Source organism: Diuraphis noxia, unplaced genomic scaffold (genome assembly GCF_037042655.1).
Source record: "Diuraphis noxia isolate RWA-SAM2 unplaced genomic scaffold, SU_Dnox_SAM2 contig0003, whole genome shotgun sequence".
Classification (NCBI taxonomy): Eukaryota; Metazoa; Arthropoda; class Insecta; order Hemiptera; family Aphididae; genus Diuraphis; species Diuraphis noxia.
This window is the reverse complement of record NW_028301713.1, coordinates 30,389,365-30,411,221: the sequence shown is the minus strand read 5'-3', so window position 1 is coordinate 30,411,221 and position 21,857 is coordinate 30,389,365. Positions and strand designations below refer to the sequence as shown.

The 21,857-nt window shown below is 28.4% G+C and overlaps 2 protein-coding genes and 1 long non-coding RNA gene across 6 annotated transcripts; 1 reads left to right on the top strand and 2 right to left on the bottom strand.

The window, feature by feature from the left end:
* Window positions 1–124: 124 nt before the first annotated feature.
* Window positions 125–15,977, bottom strand: LOC107164481 (uncharacterized). 4 transcript variants are annotated; one of them, XM_089224141.1, is made up of 3 exons: window positions 15,736–15,977; window positions 3,048–3,128; window positions 125–2,981 (listed from the first exon to the last, which is right to left on the bottom strand). In XM_089224141.1, exon 3 carries the CDS (start codon window positions 2,957–2,959, stop codon window positions 542–544), a length of 2,418 nt encoding a protein of 805 aa, XP_089080267.1. In that variant the 5' UTR covers window positions 2,960–2,981; window positions 3,048–3,128; window positions 15,736–15,977; the 3' UTR covers window positions 125–541. The 4 variants fall into 4 exon arrangements, with proteins under 4 accessions (XP_089080267.1, XP_089080268.1, XP_089080266.1 ...); XM_089224142.1 differs by having other exon boundaries at window positions 3,052–3,128; XM_089224140.1 differs by lacking the exon at window positions 15,736–15,977 and adding an exon at window positions 4,758–4,994.
* On the top strand, window positions 5,200–6,829 carry LOC149057209 (uncharacterized). The gene is made up of 3 exons (XR_016190689.1): window positions 5,200–5,245; window positions 5,324–5,482; window positions 6,685–6,829. It is a non-coding gene; the product is annotated as an uncharacterized LOC149057209 (long non-coding RNA).
* Window positions 7,685–13,679, bottom strand: LOC149057208 (uncharacterized). The gene is made up of 3 exons (XM_089222955.1): window positions 12,558–13,679; window positions 9,178–9,331; window positions 7,685–8,435 (listed from the first exon to the last, which is right to left on the bottom strand). Exons 1-3 carry the CDS (start codon window positions 12,730–12,732, stop codon window positions 7,901–7,903), a joined length of 864 nt encoding a protein of 287 aa, XP_089079081.1. The 5' UTR covers window positions 12,733–13,679; the 3' UTR covers window positions 7,685–7,900.
* Window positions 15,978–21,857: the final 5,880 nt, after the last annotated feature.

Here is a 21,857-nt window from a genome sequence, read left to right as displayed (position 1 = left end):
TAAATAAGTTGTACACCATTCACTAAGTAAATTATAATAATTATAGTTTGTAAGTTGTAACTCTATAACTTTACAGATGTTATTAGTTTAGTTACTTAGATAATGTAATTAAGCTTTGATAATCTTTAAAACAAAAAAATATATTTATGGTCTTAATTACATTTAATCATAAATATTAAAAATTATACAATCATAGCATTAAAATATTATTAATATAAATAACAAATTAACTGAATCAAAACTTTTGATGAAAAGTAAAAGTAAAAACAAAAATATAACTATTTCTTATCATTCTAGTTTATTAAAAAGAAATATACATCTGTTTAAAAATTATTTGCCAATTTAAATAATGATCAATGAGTATATACAATACAACAAAATAACATATTATCAATCAAGTTCATTTACAAATGTTTATAATTTATATACATATACATTTGATGGTTTGAACTCTGAATTGGAAACATAAACAAAATAAAAATCATTTATCATTTACCATAAGAAAAATATACATAACAAATATGTATGACATAAATATTTATCATATAGAATTTATTTCCTTAATAAGATTAACGATTTCGGTTGCTGTTGTGTAACTTTTACAAAATTTGTGTTCTAAAGATTGATTAATGTAAACCGAAGCTCTAAACATTCTATCAAGTACAATGCACTTGTTCGCAATAGGGACACCATACTTGTTAATTGATATATGTGAAATTACATATCTTGGTGGATTGGTGACAATGCTCAAGCTCCATGATGGCATTGTTTTTGAAAGTTCTAGCATCAAGTCTTTTAAGTTATTTTTTTCATAGGCCGCACTCTCTCTAATAGGTTCCAACTTGTACTCTACATCTATATTTCCACTTCCGTAATTTACGTGTAGTCCTGACTTGGAATTAACATCTATGGGTGAGATTTCTACCATGGACGGTGTCACTGATTTGGAATACTTTTCATGGAACACAGAAAGGGGCTCTTCTACTACTGTTTTCCTGAGATAGGTACTTGGGATGTCAAAACGTTTAGAAAGGACATTAATTTCATGTTCTATACGCATTTCTAATTCATTTTTATCGGGCTGTGAGCACAATTTCGAAGAGCGTTTAGATTTTTTTCTTGATATTTTCTTAATTACTTTTTGAGGTGATACCTTAGCACTAGGTATTTGAGATTGTGAGGTACTGATTTCTTTCTGGGGGCAAGACGACGTGTCAATAATATTCGGTTCTGGTGATTTTTTCTTAATATTTTCGTTGGCTAATTCTCTACATTGCCGGCTGATAGCTTCAGATAGTATAGCCATACCATAACTCATTTGAGGATTTTTAGCACTTATTGCTGAAGCTGATAAATAATTAGAATCTGATATTGATTCTAATGTACTAGAATCTGATTGCTGATCATTGATATTGGAAAATGTACTCTCAGTACATGTTGTATGTATTATAGATATATTAGATGAGCTTTCATTAGATTGTGTATTGCAAACACTAACAGGTTCAGACACAGTATCATTGCAGACAGCTGGTATTGATTCTTTAAGAGGCATATTGTACGTAATTGATATGCCATCATTTTGCACTACAGGAACATTTATTGTTAACTTATCTATACTATCATATTCTGGAACTGGGGTATAGAAAACAAATGGATTGTTTGGGTTAAACTCTTCTAACACTTTAGTTTTAACTTTTTTCGATTTTTGAGATTTTGAGATTTTTTTTTTACTATTAACATCCAATGTTGATTCACTAGAAAACTGTTCATTGTTGGACGTTGATAAAATTGTTGATGATTTGTCCCCACTCCACTCATCACTCCATTTTTTCTTAATTTTTGGTGGTTTATTATTACTTCTGAGCATCATGGTATTATCATCAGAGTGTTGAGATAACTTTAAGTCCTCATTACTGTATGGTGTCTTACAAATTAAGTCCACATTTTGAGTTTGATTTAAACTTTCTTCATTATAACATGTATTACCAAAATCAGACTTTTGACATTTTTCTTTTTTTAATGAAGTACGACTACCACGTTTTCTAGGAATTTCATTTTTATTGCTCATTTCATGTTCATTAGTTATGTCACTTTTGTTTGTGTTATCCACTGCAAGTTTTTTTTTATTGGAAACAATTGATTTAGTTATTTTACTCTTAGGAACTTGTGGCACAGCAAAGTTATCATTTATTTCAAGTTCATGTTGTGTTTCAGCATTGACTGCATTGTTCATAGATTTTTTTTTACTAATAGATTTTGGTGATTTATTTTTAGGAGTTTTTATTGATAAAATGCTATTACTTTCTTCTACTTCAGAAGATGTGTTACTTTTGCTAACATTGTTTAATACTGGATTTTTTCTATTTGATGAATTAGATTTGGGTGTTTTAGTTTTAGGAGATTTTAATGGTACAACTAAGTTATCAGCTTTTACTAATTCATTAGACAGATTATCTTTGTTTACATCTTGTATTATAGGTTTCTTTCTAACAGCTATGATAGATTTAGATATTTTAAATTTAATAGGTTTTGGTTTCAAAGGCCGCCGTGTAGAAATTGTTTTTTCATTTTTTATAAGATTATTTGTACAAAGTGTAGAACCAGATGTTACACTAAGATCATCATCAATTAAACCGCTCTTTGTAGAAGAATCTTGGATTTTGGTGTTTTTAGTTTCTTTTTGAGGAGCATCATCAATTTTTTCTGGTTCAATTTTACTCAATTTAGGTTTTTTGATATTGCAATTTTTTTTTTTTGCATTATCTGATTGATCGCCATTTTCTATATTGGGTTTAGTACGTTTTCTAGATATCCTCGCAGATCTTTTTACATCAGCATTAGCTTGACTATCAGCCACTGAAACAGCATCTTCTCTAGTTGATGCTGGCAGTAGGTCATCATAACGCAGCAGTTTCACAGCACAATTTAAATTCATGTTGTCAATCAACTTGGTAGTCATCGGGGATTTTAATCAATAATAACTAAATTAAAAATTATACAATAAATCAATTATTTTTATGGGTATAATACAATAATAATATACATACATACTTAAATTTAAAGGTAAAATTTACAACCATTGGTTTTTATCTTGATATACTAAACAATCGTCTGTAATTGATCCATACCTAAAAAAAATATTCAAAAATGTAATAAATATCAATGCATGACAAAAATATTATTTCATATGAACAATCATACTATTCTTTCAATAAGTAAAATATTTAAAAATTCCTATTTTAAATATTTTATATGTATAGTTATTATTCTATAGGTAACGACCTAAAATTAAAAATCAATAAAAATAACAGTCTTATATTTTGTATTGTTTTAATTTTATGCTGTTTCAGTTAACAATTTGAATTATTATAGTTCAGCAGTCTTTAAGCTGTGATCCACGGAGCCCTAAAGGCCCAAAAGCAAACTATTCATACATATTTTTTATGAGTTTTATATATTTTATGAGCATTTCTAGTTTTTGGAGTTCCCTAGGATATATTATAATTATGGTAGGTACGGTTAATATAATATTATACTTAAATTAGATAGACATACATAGGATTTTAATTATTAATCTTTGTTGTGAGAGCAAAGTGAGCTTAGATCTCATATGAGTATAATTGTTATTTTTTTTTTTTAATGAAACAGTTTACAGTATCTTAGAACTTTAGCTATTGATGATTTGTTTTGGTTTTAAACATTTTAACTATATTTAAATTAAATACCCATAAATATTTACCTGTACAATTACAAAACAAAAATATTTATAATCTATTTACTTAGGTAGATAATAGGTGTTAGTTATTGTATTAACTGATGCTATATTATTATAGGGTCATAAGATTGCATCTTGGATGACCAATTTATCGACTAAATTAGTGTTTTTCTTTCAATGTTATTCTCAATCTTAAAAATAAAATCTAAAATTCAAAATTAATGCTCACTATTTAAATATAAAAAAAATATTACACCATTAATTCTTTCACATTCAAATACTGTCTTCAAGAAAAATGTTTTTTTTTTTTTATTATTCAAAATAAAATATTAAAAAATAATGGCAAATACTTCTTGGTTCATAAAACAAAGGATTCAAAATTCAAAAATTTAAAATATTTGTATAAAATCTATAGGAAAAAATATCTATAATTTTTTATTTCAACTAACATAGATTTATATAAACAAAAGTACAACACCTCTAATGCCACTTAAAACATGGTTCTCTGCAGTGTTGTATACTTATTTTTCTTACAAACATTAAATTCAAATTATTGTGATAATACCTACTTTAAGATAAATTTTTTGATGTAGTTTGGATTAAAAAAAAAGAAAATATGTTCTTATGCCCAAACAATAGTATTATAGGTACATATTATGTAAACAGATAACAATGTTGTATTAGGTAAATATATTATAATTATAAAAATTAGAATTTAAGATTGAAAAATGGAGATATTTGAAGATAAAGGTTGGTGCCAAAACCATTACTGGCCATTAACATTCTCAATCTTTAGATGTTTAGTCCTAAATGGTGGCACATTTTTGAGGTGTTTATTTGAAGGTTCTAATCACACTACAGTGAACCATGACTATCTACCTCTCGAGGATGTCCATGATATATACATCTAGCCAAGAAAGATATAGACAAGACAAATTGTGAACAGAAGACAGAAGACATCATAAAATATTAATATAATAGGCATATAAACGACGATAATAACGATAATCGTATCGAGTGTAGCACATGAAGTTGTACTTACGTTAAATTTGAAAAATTTAGACTACCATCGCTTAGCGGTTGGCTAAAACTTGGTCGGCTGGGGCTACAAGTTGCATTAACATATATTTTATATTACGATTCACGAAAAGGTTCATAGGTAGCTGCTGCATGGTCGTCGCGTGTGCAAAAATAATAATATTTAGAGCGCTGTAGACCGCAATTTGTGTATAGTGTATAAATATAATATTATTATTCAACATTTATAGTTAATACGTGAATGATGATAAACGGTGATTTCAGATAACTTGATATTTGATAATATGGCGCGCACGCGCACAACCAGGTAACCGGTAACGCGGGAAAATAAAAGACTGGCCAAGAGCCAGAGATAAACCGCCGACAGAGCGCACTACCAAGTCTGTCGATTGTCAAAATTCGACTACGCAACTGTCACTTAGTAGTTAGTACTTACTACTTAGTACATACCAGTTACTCACAAGTAACAATAAACAAGTTCTATGCTCACAAGTCAGTAGTCACAACTACTAACAAATTTGTGCAATGTGCATGATTTATTATAAACCATAACTAAACTTTAACTCCTAGATGGTGAAACCGGCCAAAAGACTATCCTAAATCGTAATTCGTGAACAAGGATTGGGAAAAATAACCATGATAATAATGTGATATAGATGCTTATACAAGTAATAAGTATTATAGTAAAAATTAGCTAATGGGGATTTTATCAATAATTTGAAGAAAAAAGTAAGCATTTCATTAAAAAATAAGTGAAATTAATCAAAAAATTATGATTAAATCATTCCATGATTAATACAGTTTTACTAGTTCATTTAACTCGGTTAGGTTATATCATATATTTTAACAGTAATCGTCTTAAACCTCAAGTATTGATAAATACAATGAATTTAATTGAGGCATTCCTACCAATAGTTGTCAAACAACTTACTATTTTAATAATATAATATAATATACAGAGTGTTCCGTGTGGATTTACCCATTGCGATATCTGCCGAAATAATGGTGATATCGAAATTTTGATTTTGTAATAAGACTCGCAGGGATAAGAACTACAATTAATACATATTTTAATGTTTTGGTAAAAAAGTTAAAAAAATTTTTTTATATTTAATTATTTTAAAAAAAGTTAAAGATAGCCATTTTGTAGTTTATTTTTCTGAAGATATTGACGTTTCAAAATTTTATTTTCATTAATTTTCTGATTTTTAATATTTGTTTTAGTTTCGAGAAAAATTGCGAATTATTTATAGCAATAATGTTATCAAACATGTAACCCACCGCGCCGCTCGCATTCCCATACGGCCGGCCGAATACTTTCCGTGTTTCTAATGGCGGTTAGGTTATAAATTTATAATCATATTTTATTTCTTCAAAACTAGAAAAAATATTAAGTCAGGAAATTAATGAAAATAAAATTTTGAAACGTTAATATTTTCAGATTAATAAACTCTATAAAATGGCTATCATTAATTTTTTTGGAAATAATTAAATAAAAAAATGTATTTTTTAAATTATTTACAAAAACATTAAAACAAATTAAAAAATCTTATTATAAAACCAGAATTTTGATATCTTCATTATTTCATGAGATATCGCAATGGGTAAATCCTCGCGGGACACCTGTATAATATTATATTATAATATTAATTATCATAAGTTATTGATAGACTTAAGAGTTCCTAGTTCATGTTGATTATCATAATTCATAAATATTTTTAAATAATTAGGGCCCTAATTAGTAGTATTAATACTACCTTCCACAGTATTAGAAGCATGCGTATTGCGTAATCATAGTAGTGACTAGATTTTTTTTATTGTTGTAGATGATATCATTAATTGCTTATTTTCTTCGAAAGAAAACCCATCTATTAGAGCGCTAGATACATTGATGTAAAATTTTCATTTTTAATTTTAATTAATTCCATAAGAAAACAGGTATAATTTACTGCATCATGAATGTTTGTTCTACAATGCAAAACTAAAAACCATTGATTTTATTATAATCTACAACTGGAGACGAGTATAGGATACTAATAATAGATCGAGTAAAATACATCATAAAATCATAAATTAGCAAAGCATTCAAAGGTGGAGCCCACTATTTGTGTTTGTAAATAATATATTTTTGCATGGTAAGTTATTTATAGTTATATTACGATTTTTTTTTTTTATAATTATTTATTTTAAGTTTTCCTGACAATAATCATCTAAACCTAGGGATACAGTCTGATACAGAAGTAGTTTTTGACATTTTGTAAATCAGATAATGTTAGCTATAAGTAACAACTATGTTTTTTTGCTTATATTACGATTACCTATACATTTTAATTTTTTTTTCACGACATAGAGAATTGGACTGTACTGTTTTTAGGCCGGGGCTATACACAGCGTATTCCGCCGCGTTTCGAACGCGGCGTATTCCGCGGCGTTTTCCGACGGCCGAGCTATACAAGACGTATCCGTCGAGCGTATTCCGCCTCATATATTTATACAATATTTAAAAATAATGGTAAATCCCATAATTATTGTATCAATAATATAAATAATAAATATATTAATCGCAATCGAATAGCACAAATTAATAAATAGACACTCATCGATCGATCATTTGCACTAGTCAGTTCGTAGGAGTAGGTTTATCAATTATCATTATGCCAAAAATTACACCAGCTCTAATAATTGCCATAAATGAGGCATTGGAAGAAAAAGGAGAGAAATCTGTACACAGGAAGTTTGCGGTACATCCCTACGGGAAAAAAAGGGCAGAAAAGGGCCAATTCAATATAATATATGAGGACTTACGACGATTTCCTGAAAAATTTTTTAGTTATTATAAAATGTCTGTAAAAACATTTGATGAACTTTTAAATATTGTAAAAAGTGATTTGGAAAAAGAACAAAACATCAAAGGTGATACAATACCGGCAGTGGAAAGGTTATCGATTACTCTAAAGTAAGTACCAATTTTTTATTTGAATAAATACTTTATTACCTATTATTTCTAATTAAATCAAAATTGAACACTTTATATGCAACTTATAAAATCAAATTAAATAAATGAAAAATACCTAGTATCATATTTAAACAAAATAATATTAACACCTGTGCTTAACAAAATAATAAAAAATGAAAATAAATTTTGATCTAATAGTGGGGTGGCCAATTATTACTTGAGCCAGGAATTACATTCTCAGGAACCTGCAGGCCATATTCGTGAGATGTATTCAAAGTTGGCATAGATGGTGGATATTGAATTGGTTGTATGGGTAGACAATATGGTGAAGTTGATTCAGCGGGACGTTTCCTGGCATATTTCTGTATGACCTGCATCAATTCAATCCTAGCATCCATTTTACTGGCGTTATCAATTGCCTTCATTCTGGGTAATAATGACAGAAGAAAATGTTTGTCGTCATCATCATCTTCGTTCTGAGATTTATCCAAAACTTTTAAAAGTTTCTGTTGGAATAAAGAAGGCGAATCACTATTTTTTCTATTCGTGTTTTTTTTTGTTCCCGAGATGGATGTTGGCAAAGGCGTGTTCATGGTGGGTGTATCGATTTTTGCAGTTAAATCACAAGAAGGATCAGCGTCAATGTCTGGTGAATCTTCTGTTGGATTTTCATCTTCCATATTCATAGTATTTTCGAGTGAAAATAGTGAAATATTACCTGATGTTCTGAAATAAAAAAAGTGAGGACTGAGGAAGTGGGTTAGGTTGGGTGGTATCGATAGTGATCGGTCACTGAGTGTCAATTTTGAATTCAATGGTATATTATCATTGTAAACAAAATACGATTCTGAGCGTAATAAGTAATAACGATCTGTCAGCCTATTTCATAATAATATGTTTATCATATTATACTATTGTTATTCACTTTTGAGTCAATATACTACCTTGCTCTAGAACAGTGTGTATAGATTCATGGTATTTGGGCATTAGTTTAAAAGTTAAAATTAATCTAAACATTTTGAAAATGTCATTGTGTATTATAAAATACCTATACGTAAAATATATTATAATATATTTAATTTTTACAAATATTTAAAGTTCAAATATGTATAAAAAAAGTTGTAAAAAAACATTTTTTTTTTATGATTTTTAGTTTTTAACATGTCATATGAAGATTCTACTATTAAATTTTCAGCTCCTAGATATATAAAAAAAAAAAAAATTTGTTACTAAAAAATATAATTTGCAAATTTTAGGAATTTTGACGAAAATTGTAAAAATTGTGACTTCAACCACTTAAAAAAAATTCCGAAAAATTCTCATGTCTATAGAAAGTTCAAATTAAGTCAAAGCATTTAGAACATTTTATCATGTATGTATAGTATATAGCCTAAAAATTAATTCTATATAAAAAGTAGCTAATGTAGGTATATATTGTTATTTTGTAACCAAAGTAGGCTAAACTTACTGTCGAACTGTAAATGTCGGTGTTAAAAATGACAAAGCATCGTAATAACAATATTTCGGTTTTTTTGATGCTTGAGAACCAGATCTATCATACTTGGTGTGTTCTTTTCTGAAAGCATCGCGTAAACTCTTCCATTTCTTCTGAAGTTCTTTAACTAAAAAAATATGAATTTCAATTAAAATTGCAAGCATATTCTTAGATTTGAAAATAAAAGTTTTTATACATTTCTTACTCAAAATAATTTGAAAATATTCGACATTTTTACGTAATTTGTCAATATTTTAACTTTAAATGCTTATAAAAAAAAACTTAATTTGACTTTCTTATGGACATTTTTTTTTTTGATAAAGGTAGTTATCTTATAAGGAATCTTGTATTACATTTTAAAATCTTAGATTTTAAAAGTAAAATTTTTACGAATTTTCAACACAAAATAATTTGCTAATTTTCGTGATTTTTCCGTATTTTGTCAATATTTGAACTTTAAATGCTTATAAATAAAAACTGTGACTAACGATTTTTAATTTTTTTCATATGCCTTTGAAACAATATACTAGGAGCCTTCTATCAAATTTTCAAGCTTTTTTAACCAACAAATAAAATTTTATTGATATTTATAGAAAAAAAAACTAAAAAAATCGAAAACTGACAATGTCCGTAAACAGTTCAAAAAGGGTCGAATTATTTTCAAAATTGTATCGTGTATAGAAACTGCAAATATAAACAACCAGTTAAAATTTCATGCATCTACGATTATTTGTTTAAGAGTTGCACCAAAAACCAAAATCGATTTTCTCGAAAACAGATTTTGCGTCAAAATTCCCGTTTTTCCTTAATTTTTCTTTTGTTTTCCCGGTCGCTTTTGAAAACTAATGAGAAATATTTGACCTCCCTAAGTACCAATTAGATTCACTTTCCTATCAGAAAAGATACTGGTGAAAAAAATCTAAGCATTTTTACTGTCCTAAAATGTAATGACAGGCACAAAAAAAATAAAAAAACACATTATTGTAATATCAATACATTCATCGCTCCACTCAGAATCCTAAATTTGTTAATAAATTAATACTCGAGGCTAGGCATTTATGAGTTTTAGATTCTGAGCGAAGCGATGAATGTATTGATTTTACAATGATGTGTGTTTTTTTTTATTTTTTTTTGTGTCTGTCATCACCTTTTAGGACAGTAAAAATGCTTCGATTTTCTTCAACAGTAACTTTTCTGATAGGAAAGTGAATCTAGTTGGTACTTTGGGGGGGTCAAAAGTAAAAATTTCTCAGTAGTTTTCAAAAGCGACGTGAAAAACAAAAGAAAAATTAAGGAAAAACGGGAATTTTTACGCAAAATTGATTTTTATCAAAATCGATTTTGGTTTTTGGTGTAACTCTGAAACAAATGATCGTAGATGCATGAAATTTTAACTGGTTGTTTATATTTGCAGTTTCTATACACGATACAATTTTGAAAATAATTCGACCCTTTTTGAACTGTTTACGGACATTGTCAGTTTTCAATTTTTTTAGTTTTTTTTTCTATAAATATCAATAAAATTTTATTTGTTGGTTAAAAAAGCGTGAAAAATTAATGCAAGGCTCCTGCTATATTGTTACAATAGCAGTTGAAAAATATTAAAAATACATAGGCACAATTTTTTTTTTATAAACATTTAAAGTTCAAATTTGGACAACATTTATCAAATTTAAAATTTAATAATTATTTTGTAGTTAATCATTTATAAAATGTTCAACTTTTATAGCTTAGGATTGAAAATTTAAAACAAGGTTCCACGTAAGTAGATAATTATGTTAAGAAAAAATCTAAAAAATACATAAACACAGTTTATTTTTATAGTCATTTTAAGTTCAAATTTGGACGAATTACAAATTAAAAAACCTAGAATATTCTTTTTAGTTATTTTGTTGTGATTGTACAATATTATTTTTGGGTACTTGAAACTTCTAAAGTAAACTATTATATATCTGTGATAGTGTCACGGTTTGTTGTTGATGTATTTGGAATTTATTATAGGTGAATTATTTTTTTAATACCATAGATAAGTATATAATATGTCTTAAACCTAGACTGACATACCGTCTCCGCTCAGAATCGTTTTTCTTATACAATGATATTATATCATTGAATTCAAATTTAATACCATCCATTATACAGTGACCCACTTGTAACCTACTGTACAGCAGAGCGACATCCACTTGCCCACCTTTTTTTTTTTAAATTTTAAGTTAAGTAAATCTTATTATTTTTACCAGGTACTTATCAACTGGAGCTACTTTCAATCAATTACATTTGGATTTCTTTGTTGGAAAAAGCACTATTCGTGTGATAATAAAGGAAACTTTATTGGTACTGTGGACAAAGTTACAACCCTTAGAGATGCCTGTACCAACAAATGAAATATGGTTGAATACTGCGGAAGGTTTTTATAAGAATGCGAACTTTCCAAACTGCTTAGGAGCAGTGGACGGAAAGCATATTCGTATAATAAGTCCACAACATAGTGGAACAGACTTTTTTAACTATAAAAAGTTCTTTTCTATCGTACTTATGGCGTTGGTTGATTCTAATTATTGTTTTCTGACAGTGGATGTAGGTGCATATGGTCGAGAAGGAGATAGTAATATATTTAAAAGATCTCCCCTAGGACAACAATTATACGACAATAAATTAAATGTACCCGGAGTTAAGAAGCTACCAAACGACGACCACGGTCAAGAACAACCCTTCGTAATTGTTGGTGATGAAGCGTTTGGTCTACACCAAAATCTATTGAGGCCGTATCCTAAAAAAAACTTGGATGTCCAGAAAAAAGTTTTTAATTTGCGACTGTCAAGAGCTAGGCGTTTTGTGGAATGCGCATTTGGGATACTATCCAATAAATGGAGGGTGTTTCATACCCCTTTACTAGTTGAACCTGATTTTGCAGAAATAATAGTTAAAGGTGCTTGTGTTTTGCATAATTTTGTGAGAAGACGTGATGGTATTAATTATGAAGAAACACTTTGTTGTGAATTGGATTCAATAGACACTGTATTTCGAGGATCATCAGGTACAAACGCTAAAGACGTCAGAGAATATTATGCTAAATATTTTAATAGCCCAGAAGGCTTGTTGGAGTGGCAGTATTTTAAAATTTAATAATTTCTTACTAAATAATAAATATATTTTTATGTATTAGGTACATTAATATTTAATAATAATACTATTATCATGTTACAATAAGTAGCATTACGTGATTAAATTAAGGTGGAACATTATAATAATAATTTTTTTCTATTATGTTATATTATGATCACACAAATGCGTATTATTAAATAAATTTTGGTTATAAATACTATTGTTATTATTATAATGTAGATACTCACTGTAGTCATCCTTTTGTTTCGCAGTGAAATCATTAAAATTAAGATTCATAGTTTTTCCAATATCTTCCCAATCTTTTAACTTTAAATCACGGTTTCTGTACTCCATACATGATGTGTTCCAAATACTTATTTTTTGTTCAATAGATATAATGAAAAAATCAGTATCAAATGACATATTTTTCTGTAATGTAGAAAATTAAGTTAAATAATGTATACAAATAATTTATAATACATTTTATTATTTTAAACACAATTAAAAAATTAATAATTTTACTTACCTTAGTAAAGGTATAATACTGGTGCACAAAATGTGATATACCTACTTATTAATTATAATAAATGATTAGTTGACCACGAGTCCGTAGATGTCAACGTCACAGTGTCGAACACTCAAATAAAGAAAATAATATGATCACACGTTTATATTTTTCCAATAGTTATTTTAAAATAACAATTCTATTTAAATACTTTGGTAGCTTTTAATTTTATTATACATTTTCAAAACAAGACTACCTACAGCTCGAAGGTACGGCTCGAGTCACACAGCTAACCAGCACGGTGGTATGAAAAATAATGCACAATATATTAAAATAATTTATATAAATAGTTTTAATATCCCATCATATTATATAATATAATATTAGTTTAAAAATAAAACAGAAATTATTTAATTTTGTCTTATTATTAGCTGGTTTCATGTTTATGGCTTATATTTGAGTACCTATAACTTATAATTTATATGATGGACAATATTGTACTGTTCCATACTTTCATTGGGGTTTACATAGGTAAATTAGTATTTTTTTGTTTTTAACATAGGCCATTTTATTCACAAAGTTGTTTTAAGTTACAAATGCTCTTCCTAGTGTCCTCGCAACTAGCATCACTCAATTTTCAAGTTATTGTCAGGGGGGAAATAGGAGGAAGCTTCAATGCACTTTGATATACCAATAATTTCTACCAATAATTATTTCTATAATTTCTTTAATTACAACACCACCTATTGAACTTTTCTACGATTGTTCTTTACAAAACTGTTCTTAATACTTCCATAAATTAAAATTAGGTAACCAACACAAATTATAAACATCAATTACTAATTAAACTAATTAAAATATTTACTTAGATATTTTGATACTACATATCAAATATGAAATAATTTAACATTTTTCTTTACATATATTAAAATTAATATAATATAATACCTACCTATATATAAAATATACAATCTATTTATTATTTATGAGTAGGTAGTTAAATTAAATAGATAAAATATTGAATATCCTCGTCAAATTATTGTATTCATAAAATTATGGTGTAAACGCAGCGTTTTCCGTCACCAGTATAGCCCATCCTAATATAAAACAATGTAAAATTAGGAGTTTGCGTTTTTATTACTTCGGCGTTCGTCCGCCAAAACGCAAGCCGACCGGCGTTTTCCGCCGCGGATGAAAACGCGGCGTATTACATCCGTCGTGTATAGCTACTCCGATATAAACCAATGCATTTTGAATTCGACGGAAAACGCCGCGGAATACGCCGCGTTCGAAACGCGGCGGAATACGCTGTGTATAGCCCCGGCCTTACATAGCTTGGACCCTCATGCAAAAAGTATATTACATATTAAAAATGACAAGTTTACAAATACTTATTATAATACAATTACAATATTTGAAGAATTTGTTTAAAAATAATAATACAGTTTAATTGAATGACGGCAAATACTGATGATGATATACTCGTAACTTATGCAACTATAAATAAATAAATGTCATAATGTATTTATAAACTAAATATTAGTTATAAATTATACTTACACCTAATATTACCAACGGTTCAAGTATATATTAAGTAAAAACTATAAATACCTATTAAAATATATTTTTTATAAATTTATAATCAATAATTAATATAACACAATAAATGTAAAAAATGAATTATAAACTATCTAATTTGTGTCTAAGACGATGATGAACAATGATAAATATTAGAAATATAAAACGATTTAAAGTTCGAAATCATTAATATAATAAAATGTTCAGTACTTCAACACACATAAAATACAAATCTAATCGAACATTTCATAAATATTTTACAATGTTTGATGATTGAGTTTATTTACAATACCTATAATTATATTTAGATACCTATTTTGAGCGCCATGAATTAAATCAATTGATTATAGAATTTTTAAACAAAAATAAATACCCTTCATAGTTAAAATAATTAGTTTAATTTAAGTTATAAACAATAACAATCAAAATTATTGAATTAAGTTGACTTGTACGTATCTGAATAAATAAAAATAAAATGGTTGAAAACACAGATTACACTACAATAGTATAATATAATGTTATCTTTATAAATATTGTTTGTCAGTTCGTTTATTTGGGATAATTTCTAGAATTACTTAACCGATTTAAAAATTTTTCAAAGAGGTGCGCTATTCTAAGGATCTATACTAAAGGTTATAAATTATAATCTTATCTCGATAAGTGGCCATCAATTTTTTTTTATAGCAAATTTGAGAATTTTTGTTGAAAAAATAAAAATAATAAATAATATATTTTATGAGAATAATTATATAGATGAAATAAAATAAATATTAATTTGTGGCTGTGGATGTAATTATTTTTCATAACTATTAGGTAACCTTATAGATCCACATGTCTAATTTGATGATTCTTGTTTATTATTTTATGGATTATTTATAATCCATTAATAAATAGTTTTTTAAATTATGTATAAACTAACCACGAGCAACGGGTAAATTTCTGACTTATATTAAATTCAAATTTTCAGTAATACGGATCATTAAGAAGAGGTAATATAAATACGTCTAGAGATCAGATTAAAATACAATAAACTATAAAAAGATGAATATTGCAACAAAATCATACGGAATCGTAATCAAATAACGTGGAGACTTTATTATTATGTTTTACACGTATTTATTACATACATTATGTGTATATTTTATGACATATATAATGTTTATGTAGCTACCTATTATTATTATTGTCAATAGTGATGGTCACTAAAAATGCATTTATCACGACATAAACATACACGCGTGGGGTATAAATTACGTATAATAGACAATAGTACTATTATCACTGTTTCATACATAATAATGTCACTAGGAATTAGGATAATCGCATACTGAATTTATACTTACATTAAAGAATTCGGCAGTCTCAGTCACAAGCTTCAAAATTGTACAACTGTACAACCACCGTAGTACCGTACAAGGTACAACCGATACTTCCGACTTCCTAGTGCACGACACAAGAACATAACAATAATAACATTATAGTAACGATTAACGTTAACAAATAAGGAGTAATGAGTAATGATGATTTTAGTACATTACGAGTTACGGTAATAATAATAATGATAACGACGCAAGAGAGCGCGTGGTCACCAGTATTATACTTTTAGCCTGTAGGTATAATATATATATATAACTTAATAATCATCTGCTATCACGCCGCGTCACAAACTCGCACTGACATGGTGAGCGCGGGCCGTCGCGGTGCCAACGATGTTATGGTACCCTGGTATTGCGGTATCAAACTTAACCCTCGGCGTTCGGTTTAATCCGTGGGTTTAATACTTCGGAAACTATTTCGTCAGACCAGCCATAATCTTGCGGACGGGCAGGATGGGTCAGGATTATCATGGGCGAGCCCGATTGCCAGCTGGTGCAGCTCGCATTGCGCCGGGCCGACGGTGATGGACCAGGGTACGATGAATGCAACCGATCGCCGCCTGTCAGTGAGTATAGAACGTGATATTATTGTAGTACACCGATCCTATTGTGTTATGATAATTATTATTGTTATTACTTGTTATATTTGTTGTAATAATATTACCGTTAACCACATGGATAGGACCGCGAAGTAATTACAAATTTGGAGCTGGCCCCTGGCCACCGTGGAATAGGCACCTCAAAAAAAAAAAAATCAAAGCTGAGAACACAGGTAAATCGTAAATAAAATATAGGTTAGCGTTAACGTTAGCCAATTCTAACCTAATATAAGTAAATTATTTTGAAAATCGCTCCGTAGATCAAATTAGTTGCAAACTAATTGAAAAATTCCGATATCTCTGACTTGATGGTAAATGTGTTCTGACGCATTTCGTTTTCAGTCCAATATTCATAGTTATATAATGCGTTTTATTTGCGACCAGCTAGCAGATTTTTATCGGAACGCCCAAGAATCGCTTACTCTTAGACCTAATATTGTTGATATTTTCAAATTGGTATAGGTTACACCTGTAGACAGTAACGGAAAATAACGCGTTTATACCATAACCAGTATTTAATATTTCCAACACATCAACAAGTTAGGAAGCTAGCTCATCGAGGGTACTAAATTCTTGGTTGGTAACCAAACGTGTTTTATTACAAAACAATAAACGATAATTCCAAATACAATTATGTATTCTAACTAAATGTATTCTTTTTTTTTTTTTTTTATTAAACAACTATCCGCGGCGTCTATGGCCATTGGATGTAACAGTACATTATCTATTAGTATATTTACATATTACATTAATATTTAAAAAGATATACAAAGTAATTTAGTATTTAAAACAAGACAAAGTAGTAATAATTAGGAGTTAAGTGATTAGTATTATTTACAATTTACAGTTTGTTTATAAGATTATATATTCTTGTTTATTTGTATATATATATATATATATGATTCCCATTAGCTACAGTACTTACGAACTTACGACAAATACTACATACAACAAAACGGGAAACATAGCGACATAGCAAACAATTTTACTAGTGGTTGCCTATACAAACTCCCTTAATTATAATGTATATTATTGTAAGGGAATGAATTGGCAACTGCGAGTGAAATTGAAAATATTTCAACTAAAGCAAAAGAGAAACGATAGATTAGTTATATTTATGAATAAATAGTTGGATACTCGGCTAATATTTATCTATATTTAAATTACGCATTTTACAAATCCACTGTTTTATCTAATTGACATCAAAATGTGCAACTCCAAGGAAAATGCCTGTGAAAACGCATAAAAAAACGCCGCGTATAGAAAAGGAAGGAAATACTAGCAGTGGCGTGGCGAGGTAAAAGTTACATGTGGGCGAAGTAGACTTAAAGAGACCCTTTTAAAAAATTTTTTAATTTCTGTCATATTTCTCTATGGTTAATTATAAAGCCCTATGGAACGCGAGGCCCTTTGAGGTGTGAGGTCGTGGGAAATGGCCCACACCGCCCACGCCTAGCGCCGCCACTGAATACTATGGTATAAGGAATATTTCTATGAGAATTATATAATAAGAGTGTAATATTGTGTGAGACGTATTTCCTGTGAATTGCATCGCCACAACGCTGTTGTCATTGCGGTAGGAATGGGCAACCGCGGCTACGAAAGATAAGTCGGTGATCGGTACGGATGGTGTCCTGGTACCATCCGTCGAATTTAGCGGCGCACGAGCACCGTCACTGAACGGTTCCGTGTCCGTGACGTTCCGATGTATTTGGCAACGGCGGCCGCGTAAACAGCCCGTCAGTTTATCTGAGTGACGCAGTCTCAATGCGGAACCCGACCTAAACCAAGAGTTAGGTTAAGTCCACGTGTACCGGGATCGCATGCTGTTCAGCCGCCGCCGCCGCCGAAATCTCCGAGACTGAACTCACTGACACTGGCGGAGAGAGGCGGTCCGCTCATCGTGCCCTGGTCGTTTAACTTGTCACTTTTGCACCATCGACATTCGTTCCGAGCTCCGATGTATCCGATGTATCCGCCCATTGACAATAATAATACTACTATAACGTTTTTTTTAAACACAAAAGATTAAGAAGGTATAGTAAACAGCCGTGCCACGGCGTAGAGTTGTAATAACCATAAACAATTTACATGATGAATAATAATAATAATAATATTATAATAATTTAAGCGAACGAACTTTTTGGTTAGGTACTTAATTATAACTTGAAATGTTAATTTAAAAAAATCGTCTCTAATTTATTTTTAACTGTTATTTTAACAACTTATGAGGAACTTTGTACGATATTTTCAATATTTTTGAGTTTTTGACACAATTAGACCTTTACAGAAAAACAACTTAACTAAAAATTAAAAAAAGCGGGAAAGTGGTTATCGCTCCGCTGTAGGTTACAAGAAGATTACTGTAATAGATGGAATTAAATTTGAATCCAATGATATTATACAATTGTATACGAAAAACAATTCTGAACGGAGACAGTTCTGTCTAGGAAATATTAAAGATTATTATTTTTATTTATAATAATAATATTTTAATAATGGAATAGTATTCCAATTTACATATGTGTGTGTTATACTAAAAATTAAAACAAATGATATAAGAAAGAGAGAAAAAAATATAATATGTATATTATAGAAATTAAAAATTAGACAATTAATTATATAACAATTAGATTTAATTAAATATAATAGTAGGTAATAATCTAAAAATAACAATTTAAAGAGCTAAGAGTCATATTGAACAAGTCCAAATTGTTAAAAAAAGTTACCACAAAACATTAATATAATAGCATAGAAACATTTTTATACGTTTCTAATTCAAAAATTCAAAATAATTTTAAAATGTTTGTGACTGACAAATTTCAAAAAAAATTCAATTCCAGACACTTATATTAAACGTTATAGATTGACAACAATAACTTATGAGGAACCCTGCATTTTAGATTCTGAACGAAGTGATGAATGTATTGATTTTACAATGATGTGTGTTTTTTAGATTCTGAACGAAGTGACGAATGTATTGATTTTACAATGATGTGTGTGTTTTTTTTTTGTGTCTGTGTACAGCATAATTAGTCGAAATAATGCTTCAATTTCAAACTTTGGGCGTGGTTTCCGATGTAAAATTGAAGATCCTTGGTGCATTATAGAGGTCAAAAGTAAACATTTTCAAACAGTTTTCAAAAAAATGACAGAAAAACGGGAATTTTTACGCAAAACCGGTTTTCGACCAAATCGATATTTTTATATGGCTGTAATTCAAAAACTAATCACTGTAAATACTTGAAATTTTCACCAAATGTTATTGTTAGTGATATCTATATACAGTTTGATTTTGACTTTTTTTGAGTTATTTATAGACAACTGAAATTTTCGATTTTTATGAGAATTTTTTTTTGAAGTGTCGGTAAAAAAATGTTAGACGAACAAAAAAACTTGAAAATTTAATACACGGTTCCTTATGAGTTGTTCTTATTGTAGCTAAAAAAAAAATTAAAAATCGTAAGTCACAATTTTTTTTAATAAGCGTTTACAGTTCAAAATTTTACGAAATCTGTCGAAAACGCGAAAATTTGCAAGTAATTTTGAAGTTGAAAAATCATAAAATTTTTTGCGTTTATAACTAAGGATTAAAAATACAAAACTAAGTTTTTCATAAGTTTTCCTTAAAGTAGCTATAGAGAAAACTCGAAGCATCATTATAGGAAAAATTTTAAGTACGTTTGAATTTTAAATTTTTACGAAATATCATAACGATAACGATTTATCCTAAACGATTTTAAATATTTGTTATTATTCTAAAAGAAGTCGTAGATACTTGAAAATTTTACCAGTTATTTAGATTGGAATTTTCTTTACATGATTTAATTTTCAAAATATTTTGACTATTTTTGAGATATTTATAGACAAACTGAAATTTTTTTTTGAAGTGTCTATTGTAATGCTAAAAATGCTCTATTAGAATTTTTAAAAAATAAATTGGTAATGATATAAAATTATAAAATACAAAAAAGTTTTGCAAATGTGTACCATTCTGCTGAAAAGTAGTATCTAATTAATGTGTTAAATGATTTATTATTTTTTTTTTAAAAACGATTCTGAGGTAACACGATCTGTCAGGACAATATATAAAGTACCTATATTTTATTGTAATAACATGTATTTTGAAATTGAGATGAGCCATATACACTTCCTGCAATACTTTCTTATATTTAATTTAAATGGTATAAAATAAATAATAATACAATTAAGTTTAAAACTATAAAAAAGATTTCTGAATAAAAGATTTTTTTTAATTACCTAGAGAATATTTAGGAAAATTAAAATGTCTTTTTATAATATTTTAGTTAGGGTGATTTTTTTTTAATAGGAATGCCAAATATTAGATTTATTTTTATATTTTATTGAAGAAATAACCAAGACTAACAAATAACAATGGTTATACCGAGAAAAACCTGTATAAATAAGGTATAGATTTTTCCTTATTAATTATTATTGAAATTTGTATTGCCTATCTGATTTATTGTGTAGTATAATATTAGTTGCTAAATGGTAATACTATTATGTAAAGAAATATGTATGGCCCTTTTTTTTTTATTATTAATATTTTTATTAGCCTTTAGCCTTCAGTCATCGACTATGATGGCTCAACCATTACAATAAAGAGTTTATAAGATAAGATACATTTAGACCCGATTTACGGTACAAAACGGGCGTATATCGATTCCGCCGGCTACTGTTAATATTATTTACATATTAATCCCGCCGCCTACTGTTTATCCCGCCCTTGTAATTAGTAAATGTATTTTTTAAATTACAGTCCTACATAATATACCTTATAATATATAAATTATGTATAAATTAATAATAATTGTATACTAATTAAAACTAAAATGTATAGTCTAATTTGTATAAAATAATAAAAATAAAACGAATCCATATAGGAATTTTAATTTATTCCGTACGTATTGCTGTAAATCCATAGATAATAAATAAATTAATTTATTATCTATGTGTAAATCGTATATTTCCTATATATTACCGACTCTGTATTCTACTATATAAAATACATATACAAGGGTGGGGGATAAACAGTGTCCGGCGGAATCAATATGTAAATAATATTAACAGTAGCCGGCGGAATCGATATGTAGATATTTTAAACAGTAGCCGGCGGAATCGATACAAACCTTTTTTCTAAACAGGTAGTTTCGGCGGAATCAATAATTCCCCTACAAAACATTATGCGATTAGAATAATTACCTGATTGTACATTGTACATTACATAATGGAAATGGAACAGATATATAAGAATAATATTACACAGTGAAAATACAGATAATATAGTAGATATTTAAACTGAATGATGAAAATAATGAACTTTTAATTATACTGTAGTATTTATATGATGGGAATATTAAGACTGCGTTCACACTAAATATGAGTCGAGTCTATTATTGATTGAGGTGGATGTTACATTGTTTTAGGAACGAGTGAATTAAGAGTTGCAATGTATGGCCTTAATGAAAT